General features: G+C 48.1%; 3 protein-coding genes across 3 annotated transcripts in view; 2 read left to right on the forward strand and 1 right to left on the reverse strand.

Annotated features, from left to right (window-relative positions):
• Nucleotides 1-7,451: 7,451 nt before the first annotated feature.
• LOC123180338 (uncharacterized) lies at nucleotides 7,452-8,840 on the forward strand. Its single transcript, XM_044592377.1, has one exon. The coding sequence runs from the start codon at nucleotides 7,664-7,666 to the stop codon at nucleotides 8,612-8,614; it is 951 nt and encodes a 316-aa protein (XP_044448312.1). The 5' UTR covers nucleotides 7,452-7,663; the 3' UTR covers nucleotides 8,615-8,840.
• Nucleotides 8,841-9,834: 994 nt separating this feature from the next.
• Nucleotides 9,835-13,027, reverse strand: LOC123065538 (AP-1 complex subunit mu-2). The gene is made up of 11 exons (XM_044488800.1): nucleotides 12,653-13,027; nucleotides 12,423-12,572; nucleotides 12,254-12,316; nucleotides 11,976-12,152; nucleotides 11,785-11,888; nucleotides 11,179-11,286; nucleotides 11,005-11,101; nucleotides 10,794-10,891; nucleotides 10,571-10,712; nucleotides 10,356-10,478; nucleotides 9,835-10,248 (listed from the first exon to the last, which is right to left on the reverse strand). Exons 1-11 carry the CDS (start codon nucleotides 12,779-12,781, stop codon nucleotides 10,150-10,152), a joined length of 1,290 nt encoding a protein of 429 aa, XP_044344735.1. The 5' UTR covers nucleotides 12,782-13,027; the 3' UTR covers nucleotides 9,835-10,149.
• Nucleotides 13,028-18,800: 5,773 nt separating this feature from the next.
• The window catches only part of LOC123065554 (protein ANTHESIS POMOTING FACTOR 1), a 7,937-nt gene continuing 2,994 nt past the window's right edge, over nucleotides 18,801-23,743 (forward strand). The window contains exons 1-2 of the mRNA XM_044488813.1: nucleotides 18,801-19,096; nucleotides 19,183-19,283. Coding sequence (XP_044344748.1) covers nucleotides 19,022-19,096; nucleotides 19,183-19,283 — 176 coding nt within the window. The 5' untranslated portion in view covers nucleotides 18,801-19,021. The remainder of the gene's footprint in view (nucleotides 19,097-19,182; nucleotides 19,284-23,743) is intronic.

The following is a 23,743-nucleotide window of genomic DNA, read 5'->3' on the forward strand; positions in this document are numbered from 1 at the left end:
GCTCCATTCACAGTGAATATTGACCCGAGCATCCCGCTAAATGATGAAGATTTTCCATGGTTACGGCACAAAGGGACACACGCGAAGAAAAAGTTTCACACCCAAAGATCTGGGATGTGATCAGCTTCACTATAATCACTCTCTTCTGTGTTTCACACCCAGGAGGGAATCTCTGTAATAGTTAGGGTAGTTATGTGTTTTGGCATTTGAAACGTGAAGAAATTTTATGTGCAAACAAATTCTTTCATGCCTTTACTGATTTTTTAAGCTAAATGACCCTGAAATTGAAAAGCATTTCAAATGAACTCAGAAAAGGTTGAAAGTTGGCATGGTATCATAATTTCACCCACATAGCATGTGCAAAAAAGTAGAGAGGGTTACCGCAAAAACTGGATGCACTTCGTGTACTAAATGGACAATCTCTTTCGAAGTATCAGGGTTTCGGACAAAAACTCATCCGTTACAAAAGGCATTTCATTTTTTTAAATAACCTAAGCATTACCAAATTGAATATAATGATAAAACACACTAATATTAAACATAAGAAAAAAGAATCACTGAAAAATCTATTCTCAAAGTTAAGTTATTCACAAACTAGTGATTCACACAAATTTCAAATAAATCAAAATTTAAACTATTCAAATTTGTAAACTACCGGTACTAACAGAAAGTTTGTAATTTTTTGTACCTAAAGCAAAAATATTCACAAAGAAACTCTAAATACAGCAAAAAAACAACTCAAACAAAAATAAATAGAGCAAAAGAAATAAGAAAAAAAAGCCCACCTACTGCGCCACAGCGGCCTGCATACGACTAGAAACCCAACCTGTTGTTGGGCCAGGATGCAGGCCCGCAAAGGCCCAGTAGGCCCACAGGGCAGCACAGAACATTTAGGCCCAGTAGGCCTGCTTTGGAGAGGAGCTCGAGGGAGCTACCGCACTGGGGCTTATAAACCAGTGCGGACGCCCCTCGGCTAGCGAAGTGGGACTAAACATTTCGCACCGCACCTGCGCCAGCGCACCCCCTTTAGTGCCGGGTGGTAGCACCAACCGGTACTAAAGGTGGGGCCTTTAGTACCGGTTGGAGCCACCACCCGGCACTAAAGGGGGTGCGGTCCCCGCCGCTTGGCCTGGCCAAAACAGGCCTTTAGTACCAGTTGGTGGCTCCAACCGGTACTAAAGGTCCATCCTATATAACTAAACACTTCAAAAATTTCAGTTTCTCCTCTGCTTCTTCTCCTCTGCCCCGTCGCCCCCCCCCCCCCCCGTCTCCATAACCCTCGTCGCCGCCCCCGTCCCCATCGTCGCTGCCCCGTCGTCCCCGTCCCCGTCGTCCCCGCCGTCATTGTCGCGCCGTCCCGGCCCGTCCCGTGTCGTCCCCATCCCCGTCATCGCCGCCTCGTCCCCATTGTTGCCGCCCCAGCCCGTCCCCGTCGTCGCCGCCCCATCCCTGTCCCCATTGTCGCCATCCCCGTCGTCGCCGCGCCTGTCGCCGTCCACGTCGCCACCCCCCGTCGCCTCTCGCCTCGCCGGTGAGCACACACACACACACACATAGTTAGTTATGGAAATGTTAGAAATGTTAGAATTGTTAGAAATTTTTCTATTTTTTAGTTGTAGAAATAGTTATAAAATAGTTAGAATTGTTAGAAATTTTTCTCTTTTTTAGTTATAGAAATATTAGAAATGTTATAGAAATGTTAGTTATATAGTATTGTTAGAAATGTTATAGGAATGTTAGTTATATAGAAATGTTAGAAATTTTAGTTATCAAAATCCAATCATTAAAAAAATGTTACTTTTTGCGGGCATATAGCTAGTATTTGTTCTGGACGATGCCTGGCCTGCATCCTCACCGTCGACCCGTCCGCGATGACGTCCGGCTGACCCATGTCCGGGACTGGGCTCCGCCGGGCTGGCACTGGGAGGTGCTGCCTGGAGGGGCACGCCACTTGATGAGGAACCCGGCCCCGGGTCTCGTCGTCGACCCTGATCTTGTTTGGTGGCGTTCGCGTGGGCTAGTTTCGGTGCGGAGGGAGCCAGCCCCGCCGGAGGAGGTACGTCGCCGTGTCAGGGAGGAGGACGAGCACGTCCATCGCTACATGGTTGCGTTAGAGGGCGGCAGGTTCTCCAATACCTGGCAGTTCTTCAGGGATCTCACTTCAGCTATGATCCTGTGAGGGTTCCTTCTCTTTGGGTGTCCACCGCCCGCGCCGAAGGAACTGCGAGTGTCCTAGATTCTTCTGTAGTATTCGATCTTTATTAGCTACCTAGCCAGTGATGTACTCGATATATAATATTAGAGACGATGTATTCGAGATTATATATTATTCGAGACGATCTATTCGAGATTATATCTATTATTCGAGACGATGTATTCGAGATTATATCTATTATTTGAGACGATGTATTCGAGATTATATCTATTATTCGAGACGACATATTCGAGATTATATTCGATGATGCTTATTATGTACTATGATTGATTCAGTTTTTCCTTATTAATGGATTGCATCCATGCATTGTAATTTGAATATTTTTTTTGGATTAGTTAAACAAAACCTATGGCGGACAATACCGGCAGAGAGGGAGAAGAGGCCCTGTTCAATATCATACGCAATCCTCGCGGGCCAGATGATGATCAGAATGAAGAAGATTATGACGGCTCCGAATATCTAAACAACACCGGGGAGGGTGATATGATATTCGATCGCGACGACCGAATTGATGAAGCCGTGAACTATGAATATGACGAAGAAAATGTTGATCTTGAAACAACAAAGACCAACAAGGTATATATATTTATATAAGCAGGCATCTGGTGATCATCACATGTTTTAAATGACTTGAAGATATATTAACAAATCGATCTTTCTTCTTTCAGCCATCCGAATCGAGCAAATCTTCAGGCAACAGGACGAAATGAGGCCCGAACAAAAAGTTGAAGGAGGGCGTAAAGTACAATATCGAGGCAATCAAACCTAATGGCGAACCATTCGCGCCTAAGAAGATTGCAGACAAGTTCGTTCGTCAATGCGGAGTTCTTGTGAAGGACCTACTCTCGATCTCCCTTCAAGAATGGAGAGAGCCATCAAAGCCACGTCCAGGAGTTACTTTTGTCGACGACAGACAAAAACATTTGCTTTGGGAAACGCTCATGGAACATTTCACCCTACCAGATCATTTCACAAAAGTAGATGTGGACAAAGTCAAGGACCATGCTCTTAGGAAGATGGCGGTTGCATTCAAGAACCACAAGATTCGTGAATGGGCCAAGTACGTCAATGGAGGAAGGAAGACTCCAGTATTCGAGGGAGTACTAGAGAAGCAAAGTGCTCATTGGGACGATTTCGTGAAATTCAAGGATTCGGAATTATCTAAGGAACGGTCGAGAATAAACAAGGCCAATGCCGCAAAAAAGGATAAGTTCCATAAGCTGGGGCCAGGTGGCTATGCGGTGGGATTGCCTAAGTGGGATAAGTCTAAGAAAGAGATGCTGGATGCAGGTGTCACTCCAGAAACATTGAGCTGGCCCCCCAGGTGCAGGACTTGGTTCTATGCGCATGAGGGGAGTTGGACCTGAAGACAGGCAAAGTTTCCAAGAAGGCATGTCTGGACGGAGCCGAAGATAAGCTACTTGTTGCAATAGAAGAGGCTCGATCCGGGTTGTTTGAGCCCAACAGAGAGAACGACGAGCTTACGCGTGCCCTGGGAAATCCTGAACACCCGGGAAGAACACGAGGCATGGGCGCTATTCCATGGTATGAGGGGTTTTCGGACTGGAACGCCGACTACAGAACCCGTGCGAGAAAGAAGATTGCGGAGGAGAAGAAGAGGAAGATGGAGGAGGAGCAGAGGAAGCTAGACTATGAACGCCTTCAAGGCCTAGAATCAGCGCACGCGGACTTGGCAATCAAATTCCAGCGGCAGCAGGAGCAGATCGACTCACTTAGCCAGCAAAGGGGATCTCAGCAGCTACCGGATGATCCACCAATGGATAGCACCGTCCCATCCATGCCGAGAAGCAGCGTGGGTTCCGCCCCGGGTGACGCATTACTGGATAGCTACCCAGTGGATGACATCATGGAGAACACTAACTGCGAGCTAAACTTCAAAATGAAGAACATATCCATGAAGGTGGCGGACGCCCTTGCTTTTACAAATCCCCCCGAGGCAACCTTCCATTGCAACCCGATTCCAGCGGGCTATGCTCGTGTCTTGGTTGATGAGGTGGTGGACCAATATTCGGGGCTAGAGCTTGACATTCCTGGAGGTGACGATGAGCACACACTAGGAGAGGCCAACCATCGTATCATCCTATGGCGAAAGGATTGCATCATCTTTCCAAGGCCACCGACACCGCGTCATCCGACTCCTCGTCGCAGTCCTCCACCGAGTCAGCATACTCCCGCTCCTCCAAGTCCACCAACGCGTCAGGCCACTCCTTCTCCAAGTCCGGCACAGCTTCAGGCCACTCCTCCTCCAAGTCCGGCAAAGAGTCAGGCCACTCCTCCTCCAAGTCCGGCACAGCTTCAGGCAACTCCTCCTCCAAGTCCGGCACAGCTTCAGGCCACTCCTCCTCCTCCAACTCAGCCACGTCAGCCGTCTTCGCCGCCTCAGCAATCACGGAAGAGAGACGCCTCAGCTATGGTGCGTAGCAGTACAAGTCGAGGTAGTACTGCAGGTACAGGCGGAGGCAAGCGATTTCAATATGGTCCAAGAAGCCTCGCGCCTCTTCCGCAAAGGCCTTACGACAAGTCCGAGGAGGAAAACGTAGCCATATCAAAGGCCGAGGTGGAAGCCCATTTTGCACCGAAACCGCCACCGCCGCCAAGGGAGAAAGTGCCTATGGAAAAGATTGACCACTTCATTCGTATGGCTAGACCACCAGCTCCCAAGCCTGTTGAGTCAGACTATGAGCGCCACATCAAGAAGTTAAATCGAGCACGTCTACAGAAAGAGGCGAGCTCGAGCTCGAGCAAATCAGCTGGCAAAAGGAGCGGTAAAACCGTTCCCTAGCTGGGAGAACAGGTGGCGCAATCAATCCCCCTGCTTGTTGTGCCAACAACACATGAGAGTAGGCGCGCCCAATATTATTGTGGGCAAACTGTTAACGTTCCCGGGCTGGGCGATGTCATAATAACCGAGGAGCATATTGCGCAGGCTGAATCGATCGGGATCACTGTTGGACAACTCCTCGATATCGAGCCCATGTCTCCGACTAGAGAGGAGGAAATAAAACGGAAATATGCCCGGGGCCAACCTTTGGTCGAGCCAGAGGAGGTCAATAAGCTCCCAACGAGAATGTATGCATTGCATCAATGGTACATGGACATTACCAAGATTTCCAATCGAGAGTCCCTCATGGTGAATGTCAACGAGGAGCATTACTATCATAAGAAAGCTGTGACCGTTGAGTATTCAGAACTTTTTCAGCTATACAATAAAGACGCACTCGATAAATCTATCGCCAGTTGCTATTGTCTATAAGTAATTTCTTTCTGTAATTTAAGTCTCAAGCTAGCTGATCATTTTGATCAATCATTACCTGTAATTATCCTCACTATATTCTTTTTTGTGGTATTATGCAGGATGAAGATTTATGAAATGAAAAAAGGTGGACGCTATGGCATTGGGTTCGTTGATCCAAATACCAATAATGAATACACATGGAAAATAGATCCATATCACGAAAAATATGTAGAGGAAAGCATGCTACAGTTCTTCAAGGAACTCAAATACAATGAAGATATACTACTTCCTTACAACTTCCAGTGAGTCACACTGTCTTGTACTACAAATTCTGTTTTTCCCTACTAGCTATAGCTACATGTTTTTGCTTATATATGCCCGCTTAATTAAGATATGCAAACGTGTGTGCATGCAGATTTCACTGGATCTTGTTAATCATTAAAGTTGATCAAGGAACAGTTGAAGTACTAGACTCGCTACTTAAGAAAGTAAGTGACTACGGCATCGTGAAGGGGATAGTCAACAGGTAATTTCAATCATTATTAACTGTATCTCGGCCTATTTAATTAGTTCATCATTTCCTGATAACAACTATTTAATAACCCATTTATTCATTTTCTTTGTCGGCGGGCAGGGCTTGGGCAAAGTTCATCAGGGCCACTCCAGGCGCATGGAAACAAAATCTGAAATGGTATCGACCCAAGGTAAGTAATTAAGTAGTACTAGCTAGCTGCCATCTCTTTAATTATTATGCTTGATTAATTATTATCTGATCAAATTCCATTCTCGTAAAGGCCTTGAAGCAGGCACCGGGGAATGATCTATATGCATACTACGTTTGCGAGAACATTCGCATGATGGCGTCTGAAAGGAGCAAATCTCAAAGACAGAAGTGGGTACGATATCGATTGTCAGAACACTATTCCCAATTTTTACACCATTATCGATATCTAGTCACACATTTAATACACATGCATATTGATCTTCTTCTTAACAGTTCAAAGAGGTGCGGGACAAGCTCCTAGCATAGGACCGCATAGAAGCAATTCAAGAGGAAATAGCGGGATTTTTGCTCGACCAGGTCATAGATCCCAAAGAAGAATACTATTATCCGCTACCGCCCCCATCAACCACTTCCAATTGTTATCGTGCTCCGAAGGCATCAATTAGCTAGGCTAATGCCACTGGCTCCGAAGGCACCAATTAGGAGAAATTATATATATATATATATATATATATATATATATATATATATATATATATATATATATATTATGATCGGTCGTTCTACTAGAAATTCTATTTATATATATGCATAACGTGTACAATATGTAGTATCGTAAAATATCAGCAAACGAAAAAGAATTAAATGGAAAACACAAAATTAAATGAAAAAGAAATCATAAACCCAAAACCCCCCAAACATTTTAATACCAGTTGGTGACACCAATCGGTACTAAAGGGCTCCCTACCCCCGAAGCTGCCTCGTGTCACGTGGTTGCCCTTTAGCACCAGTTCGTGTTGAACCGGTACTAAAAGGGGGGGCCTTTAGTGCCTACATTTTAGCACCGGTTACCAAACCGGCACTAAAGGGCTTTACAAACCGGTGCTATTGTCCGGTTCTGCACTGGTGCATACTCTATAAAAAAAACTTAGTCTGTGATTCTGTGAATCAATAGACATGCATGGATACGGGAAGTATGGTGACGAGTTGGGAGCGACTATTTGTATAGATATGTAACATGTGCTAGAGAAAACAAGAACCTAGGCAATAATGCTTCGAGAGCGAGATATGTTGGTGCATTGCATGCATGCATGGATATCTTGGATTATTGTGCGAGGGCCACGCGGAACCCCTGCACACCAAGCAAGCAAAAATTCCGCGAGGCAAAAGATATCGCCAGCCTATGTTTGGACATCCTACAACCATGGCGAGCCCGTGGGCAGACCTTAAAATGCCATGGCCATGCACGCCGGGCTAGCTCCCCTCTCAGGTTAAATTGGACGTCCTTCCTATATAACTTCGACACACTCGGGATGCGGAGGCCGTCAACCTGCAGCATCCTCCCATCGAGCCGTTGCCTCCTTCCTGCTCTCTCTCGGTCTTAATTTGGCCTGCCCTCCACGCGCGCGCACCGATAAATACACTCTCGACGAGGGCGGTCGAGAAGAGACCGAAAGGAGCAAGAAACATGGCGCGGCTCTCCGTGACCACCACTGCCCTCCTCCTCGCCGCCGTCGCCTTCTTCATCGCCGCCGAGGCCGCCGTCACCAAGGACTTCACCTTCGCCCGGGGCATAAAGCTGCACATCTCGAAGCAGGGCACGGCGACCGACCACATCTTCGCCGGGGGCAGCAAGCTCTTCGTCGCGAGGCACGACGCGGCGCCGGCCGACCACGCCTCCGCCCGGGGCAGCAAGCTCGACGTCACGCAGAGCAAGATCTCCATCCCGAAGAAGAGGCTCGCCGTCTCGCAGAGCAAGCTCTTCGTCGCGAGGCACGACGCGGCGCCGGCCGACCACGCCTTGGCCCGGGGCAGCAAGCTCGACGTCACGCAGAGCAAGATCAGCATCTCGAAGAAGAGGCTCGCCGTCTCGCAGAGCAAGGCGGCCGTCCAGAAGAAGGGCTTCATCTTCTTGGAAGGGCGCAAGCTGGCCGGCGGCGGCGCGTTGTCGGCGGACACGGCGGGCGCGGCCCCGGGGGCGGTGCAGGCGTGCGACCAGCTGGAGGCGTACCAGAGGGTGTGCCACACGCTGCTGCACCTGCCCGGGGTGACGACGGCGCGGGCGCTGATGGAGACGGCGGTGCGGGTGGCGCTGGGGCGGGCGCGGGCGGCCAAGGTGACGTTCGACGCGGCCAAGGCGGCGTCCGGGGCGGGCAACCCGATGGCGTCCATCCTGGGGTCGTGCGAGCAGAACTACGACGACCTGGTGGACGCGCTGGAGGAGGTGAGCCGGGCGATGCACAAGCCCGGCACCAGCAGCGAGAGCCTGGTGGAGAAGATGACGGCGGCCAGCACCTACGCCGGCGACTGCGACAACTGGTACGAGGAGCGCGACGTCAAGTCGCCCTACGAGGTCATGCAGCGCCACCTCGCCCAGATGGTCTCCGTCGCCCTCGGCCTCGCCAACAAGAAGCTCTGAGCAAGCTTCGCCGTATGCTCGCTATGCTTTGCTGCGCGTGCTGATTAATGGACTCTTGTGTGTGAAGGGTGTGGTGTGCTGTATGCCGTATGCATGCACTTGATGCTACAGTATATACTATGTGATCAAGGTTTGAGGAGGTTTGTAGTGCTAGTGTATGTACAAGTATGCTAACACGGCAAGCAGGTTGACCTCATTAATCTAAAATATTTCATTTCAAATCAAATGCTACTCTATTTGGCTTTCCTTCTTTGTGTTGGAAAATGTCTTCAAAACTATGACTGGAGTGGTACATGACATCTTTCTTTTCTGTGGTTTTTCCGTTTTGACGATCTTCTATAAAATGCCACATTTCAGATTTCATTGACGATCTTTTCTGTGGTTTTTCCGTTTTGACGATCTTTTCTGTGGTTTATCCAGCTGCGAAGATGGCTATAGCATTCCAGATTTCATTGTGTTTACTAAAAGAGAAGAAGTCCGCATTAGTTGAAGGAATGGGAAAGATCGCATGCTTTACATGGTCTTGCACTGCAAGTTCTCCCGCAAAAAACAACATAGATGCATTGTTAGTTTGTCTTCACCGACATCGAAGATCCTTACGAATGGTGAGATATTGAGTTTGCTGACGAAGATCCTTAGGAAAGGCAAGATATTGAGTTTGATTGCTGGATGATGCCAGGTCGCTCTCAATTTTGATTTGTGCTGGTTCGTGTGCAACACCCCATGTGCCCGCCTCGCAGCAATACACTTATGTTGTGTTTCAGTTTGGGAGATCAGAAATTTGGTGCGCCTACCCATTTTGTGCTAGAACTGTTCTTCACGAATGATGAGCTGGTGATTGATTAACCAATACATTCCTACCATAAGGAGCATTGTTGTCACATAAGCAAACACGGCATCATGATACAACCGTCACCAACGGCACTAAGAAACTCCATGAGAATCATGATGACAACCGTCACCAGACCTCCTAAACTCATGATTGTTTCAGATTGCTCGCTTAAGTTGAAGATTTCTCTGTAGACTTGCTGGAGACTGCACCACAGGTCATCATACATTCACACTGGTAAGAAAGGTCAATACAGTTCGTGATGCTCCACAGGGAATACAGAGCAGACATGCACCCAACAATTTTTTTACTCATGACTAGGAGGTATCAGAGGGTAATAATACACCTCCAATCAAAATAGCTTGGAAGGAAAATAGTAAGATTAGAAACAGGGCCCAAGCTTGTGAGTGACATCAATAGGGTAAATAAACCAATATGATACATGTGATATCAACCAGGAAAGAATTGGAAAACAAGAATTCAACTAGGCAACTGTACCGGTGGATGGTAACTTACAGCAAACATGGGTAAAAACCACTAAGAGAACTCTGCATGATGGAAGGGTGGAGCTTTAGGGACAAGAGCCCCAACCTGCCGGTAAACGCCATCTATCCTGCCGCCGTAATTCAGGTGCAGCACTACATGTGCTCCTCGCCTCCTCAGACTCTAACAAACTGCTTGATTGCTCCAGCAGCTAGAGCAGAGATCAGATAAGCCTCAGCTCGTATTCACCGGCCATTGTGATGTACCTAACCCAAGGGAGGGCCTGGTATCCACTTTTCTCGATGACTTTCAGATAACGAACCTGCAAAAGTATAAGAATATGGTATATAAGCAGGATGCAAGACTGCCAAAGAAAGTTGTGAGCAAAGCTACCTAGTTACAGATCTACAACAAGAGCTGATGGATTACCTGAATGCCTGAAACGGTAAAATAGGGTATCTCAAATTTCACACGTATTGGAGCCTTCTTTTCAGGGGTTGCTTCTTCCGAGGTAATGCTGGGAAGGCTAAACTCTGCTCTACACATATATTCCTGATAGAGTAATAGGTCCAGGGAATTAGAGCAATCCAGCCTAGCATAACATGGAAGCAAAAGTGTACATATGGAACTGGATCAGGACCTACCTTGCCACCAGGAAATGATTTAATTTTCCAGACCATTGCGTCTCTCTCAGGTGCATATGCCGCAGAACCCATTGAAGTCCTTATATTTGGGTTTGTCGCATCATAGGGTACAGGTACTTCAATTTCTACATTTGTTCCGGTGCTGGAAATGAGAAAAAGAAATGCTATGTAAGTTGGTCATTCATGCCACCAGAGGCACATTATTATTGTTAGAAACAGGCACCTTCTTTCCTTGAACTGGCTCCTTGCCTTCACCATGATCTCTATCCGGCTTCTTGAATGCTTCTCAACTTGTGCTTCTACCCAGATCAGAGGCTTCACCTGCAGGAGGGACCAAAGCAAGATGTTTCATGCACTAATATCAAATGTGTGCCAGGACTTGGCATCTCATATGTCACCAAATAGTTCCTGGTTGTAAAACACAAAGGACAAACCTGTGTGGTGAGTCTGTAAGTCATTAGATCAAAAGCTCCATCTGGAGGGACGAATGATATAGTCCTATCATTCTCAAATCTGGTCAACCGAACACACCTAAAAAAAGGATTGGTCAATATAAACCCTAAAATGACTACTATGACAAAAAGAATATAGTAATCGTGTAATCTTACTGATGAAATTTGATATCATCCAGATCTATTGCTTTTCCTTTAGTTGCTCGGCCTTGCGCTTCCAAAAGAACTCTATCATTCAACCCAAGTTTACACTCGGGCATTCCACTGTGACAAATACATGCATATCAGCCATGATGAATATATCCCACAGGATATACAGGGAAAACATAGTCGGATAATACTTTGACCCATTAACCCAAAAGACCAGAAGTCGAAACCAGCTGGTTTGAGTCAAAGTTCAATTATCATTTGTAACTTACATAATCCAGTTCATTTATCGGGTACAACTTGATGATATTATCTGAAAGAGAACTAAGTAAAGTCTGCTTGTTCAAGACACACTTGCAATACATATGTTGTAGTTGGCAGGGTATGTATACACTTTATTAGTCTTTATTCCTCACTGTCAATTTGTTTCAACTGCTACTACACAACTACTAATTTTAAAGGTTACAGGAATGTGTTGGATAATATAATCTAGCTACATCTTCACAGAGCTACATGGATGTGATTCATATTAAATTTATTACTACACAAGCAGCTGAGTTATAAGCATAGTGTGAATTTGTGGTATGACTGTATGGGATGATATCACGAAGTTACCTCAGAAAGGTCCGCATCTTCAGCGCGCCGATGATGTCAGATCTCACGATCTGCCCGTTGCTATTGACAAGAATGTTGACACTCTCAACCACATCCAAGAACACCTGCGATACACGAGCCAACAATTTTCCCATCACATAACCATCAAAGTGAACCAGAGTAAACAGGGGCAGAGGTGTAATGTATCGCACTTCATTCTTCTTGTACCGAATCCCCTCGCTCCGCCATGACACGGCGTTCGTCACTGCCATGGGCGGCCTCTGTGTGACCTCCATCCTGTATGCATCGGTCTTGATGAACTCACTCAGGATCGTCGCCTCTGTGTATTGCGGATACCCGAAGTCCATCATCTCATCAAGTAACTCATACTGCGCAGAACAAAGGGCGTCCATAAGCCCCTCCAACATCAGTGGCAGCAACTCAAACTGAACCAAACCCAGCTCATGTAACACAGAAACGCACCACATACCACGACGACGAAGTTGTCCCTCAGAGATTCCTCCTCCAGCTCCTCAAAGTAGTGCTTGAACACCTGCGCCGACACACAGATCACATGAGCAGAATGCCCGTTGCTGCTACTTGCTCGCAATGCTAAAGAGAAGCACTGCTCGCTGCGGTGAGAATGGCGGCGCACGTACATCGACGAGGCGGTGGAGGAAGAGCAGGATGCTGGCGGCATTGCAGTTCTGGCGGGCGGCGGTGAGGAGGAAGACGTTGTTGTGCTGGATGAAGGTGTAGGAGACGCCGGCGCCGTCGTGGACGACGGGCGAGTGGACCTCCGCGTCGCCCTGGTAAAGCAGGGCAGAGCTCAGACCCGCAATTCGATGCTGCACAGATCTGAGAGGAGAGGGAGGGAGGGCTCACGGACCTCCTTGTCGAGCAGCTTGGTGAAGAAGCGCTCGGCCTGGAGCGCGGTGACGTCGCCGCGGTAGTCGCGCCAGACGAGGACGCGGCCCTTGATGTCGAGCAGGAAGAGCGCCGACACCGCCCCCGCCATGCGGGCGGGGCACGCTGGATCTGGATCTGCCGGTGTAGTGCCTGACTGTGTGGTCGGCGGGGGGCGGCGAGCGGCGCGGGCGGCTGCTGGCTTCGGGCCTCGGCCGCTGAGGCCTCCGGATCCGCCGCGGCTCTGGCTGCTGTGCACGCGCGCGCCGTGTTTGAGTGAGGGAAGGGAAGGGGAGATCGGAGCCGGGACTGACGACGGCGGGGGCTTGTGCTGGAGTGGTTGGATCAGATCCGGGCGGTTCTCTTGCTGTCCCACTGCACGGTGGGGCCAGTGCTTGGTTACTGGCTTTGCCAGGATTAGTTAGTCTTTTAACAGGAGTAACACGTGTGATTGATGAGGGAAAAAATGGATCAAGGTTGAGCGTCTACAGCCGGACGCCCCCGGCCCGGTCACCGAAAATGCGATCAAGACAGACGTCTTAAACGAGTCTCAAACGTTCGGACTGGCCGGCATTTCTCATTTCTAGCCCAAATATGCGGTGGATATGCGGCTCTTAGAGCATCTCCAACAGCCGCGCAACGCGCCGCGCGCAAAAAGGTCATTTGCCGCGTGCCGTTCGCCTGGTTTGGCGCGGCCGGCAGCGGTGGCTCCAGCAGACGCGTCAAAACTGAGCGCGCGCGCGTAGCTCCAGCGGCCGCCTAAAATGTAGCGCGCGCTAAATAGTGTGTATATTTTTTTTAATAAAATCCATAGATAGAAAAAACAATACATAGATATTTTACATAGTTCCATAGCATAGATAGATAAAAATTATTTAGATAGTGCAAGGACATAGATAAAAACTACTAGTGCACCTACAGCCTACTCCCAGTCGTCGTCGTCATCGTCATCGTCATCGTCGCCATCCTCGCTGGTCTACTCCGAGGTATCAAGCCACATGTCTCACCACCATTCTCAACTACATCGCACTGGGATAGCGCCAGGACCTTCCGCCGACGCCTGTCCAACCGCTCAGCGCGGCGCCTTTGCGTCTCCTCCTCGCGGCGCCTTGCCCAGTAGGCTTGCTCGTAGGATACGTCCTCCGGGTGTTGTTGGCGCCACTCCGCCATGACCCGCTCGTCCTCATGGGCGACGAGGAGGCGGTTCTGCCGCTCAGCATGCTCCGCACGGTCTTGTGCCGTGCGAAGACGAGGCGGCGGGGCGACGTCCAGCGCCTGCTGCAGCGTGTGGACATCGTGAAAGTTCATCTGCTGGGGCAGCCTGCCTAGGCGCCACGCCGCCGCGTCGTACGCGCGGGCGGCCTCGTGCGCCATCTCGAAGGTGCCGAGGCCGAGCCGGAGTTGGCCGGACCGTATCTCCGAGTAGAACCCGCCGTTGGGGCGCTGGCGGACGCCGCGGTAGCCCGGCACTCCTCGGCAGCGCAGCGGCATGGTGGCAGGGCGCTGGAGCGGTGGCGCGGGTGGCAGCGGAAGCAACCGAGAAAGCGGTGGAGGGGCGTGTGGCAACGGAAGAGGAAGAGAAGCGTATGCAATAGGCGTGTGGCGCGCACCGCATTTTATAGGCGCGCCGGAAGCGGTGCGGCAAAAAAAAGCGCGACCTGCCGCCATTTTCCGCGCGCGCGCAATTTTCCCGCCACCGCTGGAGCGCGCCGAAACGTCCCGCGCGCCCAAAAGACTCGGTTTACCGCGCGCGCGCTTTTTACCGCGGCTGTTGGAGATGCTCTTAGGCGCGTCCACCATGTTGGACCCGGCCCACACTAGCCCATCCGACACCGCATATATCCCTCCTCATCCGCTCACCGGACCATACCCTAGCCACTTCAATCCACTCTTTCCGCCACCCAAGCTCCCGTCCTGCGATCTCCGACCATCTCTGACATGGGGGCAGCGGATCTAAATCATTCACCTCCAGATCTGTCGACCCCAACCTCATCCCACGCGGCCCAGATGAGGATAACCGATGTTTGGCTTGCGCTCCGCTGCTCCCGAGAGGAGGCCCGTGCGAGGCAGCGCTCAGACTCTTTCCGTCGGAAATTCATTGCGTCCGTCCAAATGGCGCATGGATTCGGTGCTAGGTGTGCCGTCGCTGCCTCACCGGAGGCGATACGGGCCGTCTGGCGTCCGAACGCGGTGGAGGACACGCACCCTCTCCGTTAGCGCCCCGAGGCCATGAACGTCGTCCGACGCAAACAACATTAGATTGTGGAATTGGTTCACTTGCTTGGAACAACAAATTCTTCAAGGTTACGAGCTATAACATTTTTTTGGATTTTGAGTAACACTTGGCACAAAATAAAAACTAGAACAATAATAAAATCTGGAAAAAAAACTCTAACAAAACTCTAGCACAATTACTAGTGACATAATTTCTTCCCGACAACGGCACCAGAAAAAGGTTTGATGACTCCCTTTAGTGATCCGGTAACAAGTAGCAAAAAGGTTCCCCGCCTCTTTCCCTAAGGTGTGACCTGAGTTATCGATTTTGTAAGAGGACGTGCACTACACCAAAGGTTTCTAACAAGCTTTTGCAAAAGGATTAAAATTCAGCTTTTATACCGGATTTAAATCACCTTTGTTACTAAAACACTTATAATAAAATACACGACATGAGGACTTAATTCTTACAACTATATATTTGTGATCAAGATCATCATGATCTTCATTCGTGCTCTATACAACACCCATTAAAATGTGCTTGCATCGAGACGTAGTGGGGATGTATCCAAATTGCTTCTTGATCGAAACATGCCATCAGTGGCGAAGCCAGCGTGTAGGCGTTGGGTTCACTTGAACCCAACGATCTTTGCACGTCACGGCCATATATACACGTATTCACTTGCATGAACCCAATGCAAATGCACGCTTGAACCCATCAAAGCAACTAGGCACGAGCAAGAAGCCTCTAGCCCATTGTAAATTTATTATAACATGATGAATAGCCCAACAAAAAGCCTACAGCTATTTCTCAGAACAAAGAGCCCAATACCATTACGATAAAATCCACGCAGCAGGCTCGACAGTTGACCGCATGATTCCATACCATCCCTACGCAACACGCTGCCGCTTATCGTTCCCCCAGTTCGTTTCCCAACCCGGCCCCTCGGTGTTTCATCGCGGCGCCAGATCGGCAGCCTCCGGCGGCAAGCCAAGAACAGTAAGTCGGCCGTCGGCGGTGGCTGGCACTTGAAGTCCAAACTGAACTTAATCAGATCACTCCGTCCCTGCTGTGTGGTATTACCTTTTACCCTAGTTTTCTGATTATTTTCCCCTGAACTTTGATTTGTCTGTAGTACTATGGTATGCAATAATATTTCCCAAGAAGAAATTGATCACCCGATTCAGATAACGATGCTGGCACTTCTAGGCCATCCGTTAGATGTAATTAAGCAGTACATCGAATGCCGCTGCAAATAATCTCCCAAAGTTTTCAATTGACGGATAAATTACTGCCATATGATGTGTTCGATCTTTTCATGGTAACGAAGATCGAAAAGCTACACACTAAAATGTGAGCGGCTTTACATGCTTCTTTCGCTTGATGGTACTTACTTTGAATTTGTGAAAATAACTTGTCATTTTTTTCCAATATTTTCAGCAGATGAGAAGCTGACCATGAAGCTATGAAGTTATTGGGGTACTACCTTGTTTATAAAATGAAAATAAGTGATTTTATAATTTCATCCAACTGGTATGTCTTGCACTCTTTAGCTTTAAATTTAATCTATATGTGTGTGTGTGTGTGTGTGTATACGATAATCAACATCATATTCTGTTTGTTACACTCTTGTTGTAAGAATTTATCAAAAAGACTCTTGTTCTAATATAGTTCGAAATTAAACTTTACACTTAATTAATTCGTACCAAATTAATTCTCACAGTGAGGTAATGAGTGAACCCATTGGCCAAATTTTCTGGCTCCGCCCCTGCATGCCATGTATCTATCTACTACCCTCCGTATAATAGAACGAAATGCAGAGATCCAAGTCCATATTGTCCATCCATACACCTGATCATATAGCCCATAATACTCTGATCTTTAGTGCCAATTGCAATTACTGTTCCACCTCTTCAAACGCACGCCCGCGCAGTCCTGAGGCACCTATAGTCGCACGGTTCCGCCAATAAAAACCGTCCAGTCGCGCTCCTCGCCTTCCTCGCATAGTTCTAGTCGCCCTTCATCACTCCTCGCCTCCTTCTCACACGCGGGGGTGCCTAGCACGTCATCTGCATCGCCCTCGCCGGCGGAATCCAGTCGCCCCCCTCGCTCCTCGCCTCGCTCCTCGATCCTCGCGATGGCGCCTTCCTGGTGGAAGTGGAAGGACTTCCAGCCAACATGGCCCCTACCGCCCATCACTGACGGACTTGCAGCCACCCGCCGCTGCCCGCCCCTCGCAACTGGGCTTGCAACAAGCACGGACCTGCCAGCCTCACACCGTCAAGGAGGTTGCAAGTTCCTAAAAAATAGGCTTGATTGTAAGGCTTGTCGATGTGAACACGAGCATCCGCCATCTAAGGAGTGGCCTCCGACGGCGCTTCTTTCTCATCCTACACCAGCCTTGGTTGTAAGGCTTGTTGACGTAAGGCTTGTCAGGCACAGAGCTTGGGCCAGGCGCACCTCCAGCCTTTGACCACTCCATCGCCATAACGAGAACATTTGCCCGAGAAAGAAAACTCAGATCGGGTGACAATGGAGGGAACCCTAACTCCCCTTTTCTCAAAACTGATAGTAGATCAAGGCCAGGAGGTGATGCGGGATCACCCTGGTTCAGCCCGAAGCAAAACTACTGAGGGAGATCGGGGCAAGGAAGGTGAAAACCTTAACAACAGCAGAAATCACCCTCTGGAGAACACTACTGCAGGATGGTCCTAACGCAACACATGTATCGAAGACTCTTCGACTAAATTGTGGGTGATGCATAAATCGCAAACGGTATGGCTCAAACGGACAAGTCCGGTCACTGACCGGACGCATCCGTGGACCTTTAAGGCCAGATTTGCTCTATGGACAAGGGGCGACCTTTTTTTTTGAGTCACGCCAGGTCGTTCAACTCGTGCGTGTTTCGTTCATAGTTTAAAAAGGCGCGCCTAAGCAAGCGCTTAAGCACGCATAGGCTCTAGGCGTTGGCAAAACGCATTGCGCATAACTACGCTTAATCTGCGCATAATTGCGCATAAGCATACGCTTTGGTCAGTAAAACGCAAGGCGGTGGTAAAACGCACAATTTACGCCTACGTTTTTTTGAACTATAGTTTTGTTTCAGCTCGGCTAGACCAGAGTATATCTGGCCATGCGCCGGGCCTTAAAAGTCCATGACAGAAAACCGAGGCCCAGACCCTCCCAGGCCCTACCATCGGGCCTACTTTTCAAGACCCAACCCGACCCATCTGGTAAAAAGCCCTGAAAAGCCCTTAGGGCTTAGGGCCGTGGGCTGGGCCTCTTCCTTAAAATGCCAAGCCCAAGCCCGTTCAGGCCCTGCTGGTGGGCTCAAAACTCAGGCCCAAGCCCGGCCCACGGGCAAGCCCATCGGGCCTAGGCCCTGGATTTTAGGGCCGGGCCTGGGTGGACCGACAGGGCTGGGACGAAGATGGCCAGAACTATAGCTGGCCAAATGGGCCGGCCGTGAGCACGCCGGCACGACCCGCCTTGGGCCAGGCATGACATGAGCTAAACGGGCCGGGCCCGGCATGCGGCACGCCCTGGGTCATGCCTGAGGCTGGGCACGCGGGCCGGCACGGCACAACCCGATTACGTTTTTTATTTTTTTTTATATCTATATATGGCCCAACATGTAAATATAGGCTAAAAACGCTCAGTGCGTCAAATAACAGGCTGAAAATATGCAGGCCACCATGCTAAACGTGCCGACCGTTTATTTATTGGTCATGCCTGGGCCTGGGGGCGCAGCACGCGGGCCGGCACGGCACAGCCCGTATAGTAATCGTGCCCTGGCGGGCCGTGCCGGGCCAGGCACGATTACGATGGGCCGGGCCGGGCCGTGCCGGGCTGGCCCGTTTGGCCAGGACTAGACCAGAGAGACCGGCCGGCCCATCAGGCCCTTCTTCTCCCCGACGAGAGAGAGTTTGCTCCGGGCTCGGCTTCTCTTCTTCCTTCGAGCTCCCACGCCGCACGCCCCTCATCTCCCTCCCCTCCGTCTCCGTCTCCTCTCCCACGCGCCGCGCCAATCCCCGCCACTCCCAGCGTCGCCGGCGCCAGGCCAGCTCCACCGAACATACATCACCCAGAACACGAGATCCGAAAGGCGGGCGGGCGGCGGCGGCGGCGGCGCGGAGGATGGCGGCCACGCTGTCGCAGCTGGACGACGGCATCGTCCGCAGCATGGCCATCGGCGCGGTCTTCACCGACTACGTGAGACTCATTGCCTAACCCCCCAGCCCGCCCCCCTGTTTGTTCCTTCTGCCCACGCTAATCTGCCGCGGCGAATCGGCTGGCAGGCCGGGAAGATAAGCTGCCTCGACTTCCACCGCAAGGAGGACCTCCTCGTCACCTCCAGCGAGGACGACTCCATTCGCCTCTACAACACCACCAGCGCCACGTGAGTCCGCCGCCCCCGCTTGGGTTCACATCTGCTCTTTTAGTGCTTCTGCCTGTGTTAACTGAACCTCGGTGTGCTAGACAGGTTACGGCATGTGGGTGGGAAGTGTCTGGCATCTAGTGCATTTTGAGTGTTGGCCTATAGATTCGAGTGACAGTGCTGGGTTCTTGCAGCGATGCTTCTGTGACTATGTTAATAAATTTTATGGTGATTTGCTTCACAAGTAGGAGTACAGCAGCATTAGGCCATTGACTATTTGTGATGCAAACCCCTAGTAATCTGATGTTGCATGTGTTAGACATAATTCTGTAGGATTACATGATAGGATCTTTAGGCCTAGGCATTAGATCGCGAAAACATGATTAGACAGAGAGGTAGATCTGCAGGGGCACAAACGTTGGTCCGTGGCTCGGCCCCTTTACGTTATGTTATCCTTCCATCCCAGTGGGTCGTAGTCTCGTAGATCAATTCCAACATTCCCCTCGGCTCAACTACTTTTGCCCATTGTCCATAGGAATAATATATGAAAGTAAGGTGTTACAACAACCAATGAAATGTCGTTGAACGTCAATACTTATAGTACGCATCCTGTTTTGAAATGGAAAAATATTACTTATTGGGAGTAGTTCATGTTAACGGTCCCATAATTCTAGGATCGGAAGGCTTCCCATAATCCCATGCCGGCTACATGCTCATGAAAAATAGTGGGTGTTAAGCTTTTAGTGAGCGGATCCGCAAGCATACTTGTCGTACTGATATGCTTAACATTAATAGTTTGATCATGGATTCTTTCACAACATGATACTGTTTGTCAATGTGCTTGGCAGCAACACTTAACTTGCTGTTACTCGTATAGAAAACTACGAGTTCATTATCGCAGTATAATGTTAGTGGTTTAGGGATTTCTTACTATCCACACACCCGACAAAATCAGCGTATGAATAACCTACAACTTCCACATTATCAGACCTTCTATACGTAAGCATGAAATCTTTAGTGCCTTGCAGGTAACACAATACTTTCTTTGTGGCCTTTAAATTTATCAATGTTCAGGATATCGGTAACTGGTACCATATTGGTCGGGTGCTTTGTATGGATAAATCGGTGAATCGCCCTATTATAGCTGAATATATTAGTAACCCATTTATCGGTAGGTTAACCAGGGCCCTATCAATATATCCTAGGCTTAATAGGTTAACTAGGGCTCTATTAACTGAATTAACTGGTACCATATTCAGCACAGCAGCAACACCAATGTTCCAAAGGAGAGCACAACAGAAGCAAGAACACAAGTGCAGAACAGCAGCAGTAGGAGTGTGGTACATAACAGAGGAGAGGGGTTTACCTTGCTGTTGCCTGGGCCAAAAAAGTGCCTGGCAGTTTATCGGCCAACCGATAATTCAGCCTGACAGCCGATAAATCGGTTTGTCAGACTGATAAACTGCCCCTACCAGTTAATGAATCAAATAGGGCCTTTTCATATCGGAAGGGGTCCGAATAGCGATTAACTGACCGAGATGCTGATTAACTGGCCGATATTTGGAACATTGAATATAACATATATGCAGATGTCCACTTCATTTTCTTTTATTTAAACCAGAAGTGCAGATGTCCACTTCATTTTCTTTTAAACCGGAAGTTCTAATAATCTTATCGAACTTGAGGTACCATTGTCAAGAAGTTTGCTTCCAGCCATAAATGGATTTCTTTAAATGATCTGCCATGTATTTTTTTTCTTCCATGGCAAAACCTTCAGGTCATGTCATGTACACATCTTCGTTCAAGAATGATGTCTTGACATCTATTTGATGTAGCTCTAAATCATAATGAGCTGCAAGTGCCATGAAAATTCTGAAAGAATCTTTAGATGACACATGTGAGAAGGTTTGATTATAATAGATCATTCTCTTTGTGCGAAACCTTTTGCTACAAGTCTTGCTTTGAAGTTAGAATCTTTTGACGTCCCCTTTGGTATCATATTTGGTTTTTTAGACTCACTTGCAGCTTGCCTTTTTGCTCCATCAGAACTTCTACCAAGTCCCAAACATCATTTGAACTCATAGACTTCATCTCGTCTTTCATGGCAACCAACCATTTGGACAAGTTTTCACTTTCAGTAGCTTCCTTATATGAGACCAGATGTTCTACCTTCCCTATGTCATTTACATCCTCACTCATGTAAGTGACAAAGTCGCTTGGGATGGTTCCTTAACCTTGTGATCTTCTCACAGGCTCATTACTTTGTACATTTCTTCTTGCACGGGGAGGACGAGGATTAACACCAGGTTGAGGATCATCAGTAGATTGAGAAACCTCATCATGCTGAGGACCTTCATTAGGCCGAAGCTCCTCATTGTACCGAGGATCCACGTGAAGTTTAGGATCACTAGTAGGTGTCTCATGCATATTACGCCTAGGGACAAAATTCTCTTGGATAATTGGGGATAGAACATACACCCGCTTCTCCTCAAGATCAATTGCCCTAGCCTTTGTGACTCCATTATCCTCAAAAACACCGCTTGCCCGATGTCCACAAACTTGGTGGTATGACGTGGGCAACCCTTTCCTCTAGGAGCTTACCCATTGAAAAATCAACTAATTGTCTTTGGGCCCCACTTTTAAATTTGTGGATTCATACTTTAGCTTTAGCACGGGCAGCCCCACACACGCAAGTAATTTGAGCTTGGTTTCTTTCTTGTCCACATCTCATAAGGTGTGCCTGTTGCTGACTTAGTTGGAACAAGATTTAGCACATGCATGACTGTCTTTAATGCCCCCATCCAAAGGTTCACTGGTGATCTTGAGCAGCTAAGCACGGTTCACACCATATCCATAAGGGTGTGATTGCGACGCTCAGCCATGCCATTTTGGTGAGGTTCACCAGGTGTTAAATAATGAGCAATGAGTCCATTCACAGTTGGGAACTTGGTAATAAGTTCCTAATCTACCTCTATGTTAATCATGTTTAGGTGATCTAATGTCTAGGCCGAACAATTCTATCACGCTATCCTAAAGAATTATGTCTTAACATTGGTATCAGAGCGTTCCATTCCCCCTCGTAATGTGGCCCAAACGGTGGTGCCATAATTTCGAAGAATTACTGACGCCTTTCCATTTCTTCTCATCTTCCATTCATCACTCACATACGTAAAAATAATAATTAAGGAATAACATGCATAATTTGCCTCATCTGACACCGACGCCAACATTTTTATCACACTGATTTAAAATGAATTGTTTGTTGCCAAACATGCATGCATACATGTCAACATCCACGCAAGAAACAAAAACTAAATTCCTACTTAACTAGATACATAAAGACCATTATTTCATTGAAGCTTGTAGCTGATGTGAAGCTCCAATGTGAGAGATCCTGCAGTTTCAACATCGACTTCAATTCCATTAGCTACCTTAAGTTTTTTTGCCGCTTGAGTTATAATTTCGGTCGTAACGAATCCCTACATGGAGTTAGCAACATGAGCAGTTGCACCTGAATCAATCCACCATGACATTCTAGAGAAATCAACATAAATTGTTTCATCATCAAAAGTTATTTCATCAATACCTTTTTTGTTAGCCATTTGAGAAGCCCGGGCAATCCCTCTTAACATGTTCTGGGTGTTTGCAGAAGTTGCAAAGTCTCTCTCCATCAGTATTCGTAGCATTAACATTAGCGGGAGCCGGAGGAGCCGAACGATAGCAACTTGGCTCTTTACATCCCTGGGCTTTGGCTCATCTTTCTTGAGGACTTGTTTTTTGTTGAGCTTATGATTGCCATGGTTTCATGCTCTCTCTTCGCAGAGTTAACATGAAAAACATGGTCCTTTTGTTTGCCTCTCTGTTCAAGTTGCTCTCGTTCTGCTCCTCCAACCCTCTCTAATGTTAATGCTACGAATGTTGATGGAGAGAGAGACTTTGCATCTTTTGCAAACACCCAGGACATATTAAGAGGGATTGCCCAGACTTTCTCAAATGGCTCAACAAAAAAGATATTGATGAAATCACTTTTGTTGATGAAGCACTTTAAGTTGATTTCTCTTGAATGTCACGGTAGATTGATTCAGCTGCAACTGCTCATTTTGTTAACTCCTTGTAGGGATTTGTTATGACCCAAATTATAACTCACGGGGCAAGAAAACTTAAGGTAGCTAATGGAATTGAAGTCGATGTTGAAACTACAGATCTCTCACATTGGAGCTTCACACCAGCTATAGGCTTCAATTAAATAATGGTCTTTATGTATCTATGTAAAGTAGGAATTTAGTTTCCGTTTCTTGCTTGGATGATGACATGTATGAATGCATGTTTGGCAACAAACAATTTATTTTAATTAAGTGTAATAAAAATGTTGGCCTCAGTGTCAGACGAGACAAATTATACATGTCATTCCTTAACGATTTGGTATGCATGTGAATGATGAATGCAAAGATGAGAAGAAATGGAAAGACGTTAGTAACTGT

The sequence above is a fragment of the Triticum aestivum genome, chromosome 1A, assembly GCF_018294505.1.
Source record: "Triticum aestivum cultivar Chinese Spring chromosome 1A, IWGSC CS RefSeq v2.1, whole genome shotgun sequence".
Taxonomy (NCBI): domain Eukaryota; kingdom Viridiplantae; phylum Streptophyta; class Magnoliopsida; order Poales; family Poaceae; genus Triticum; species Triticum aestivum.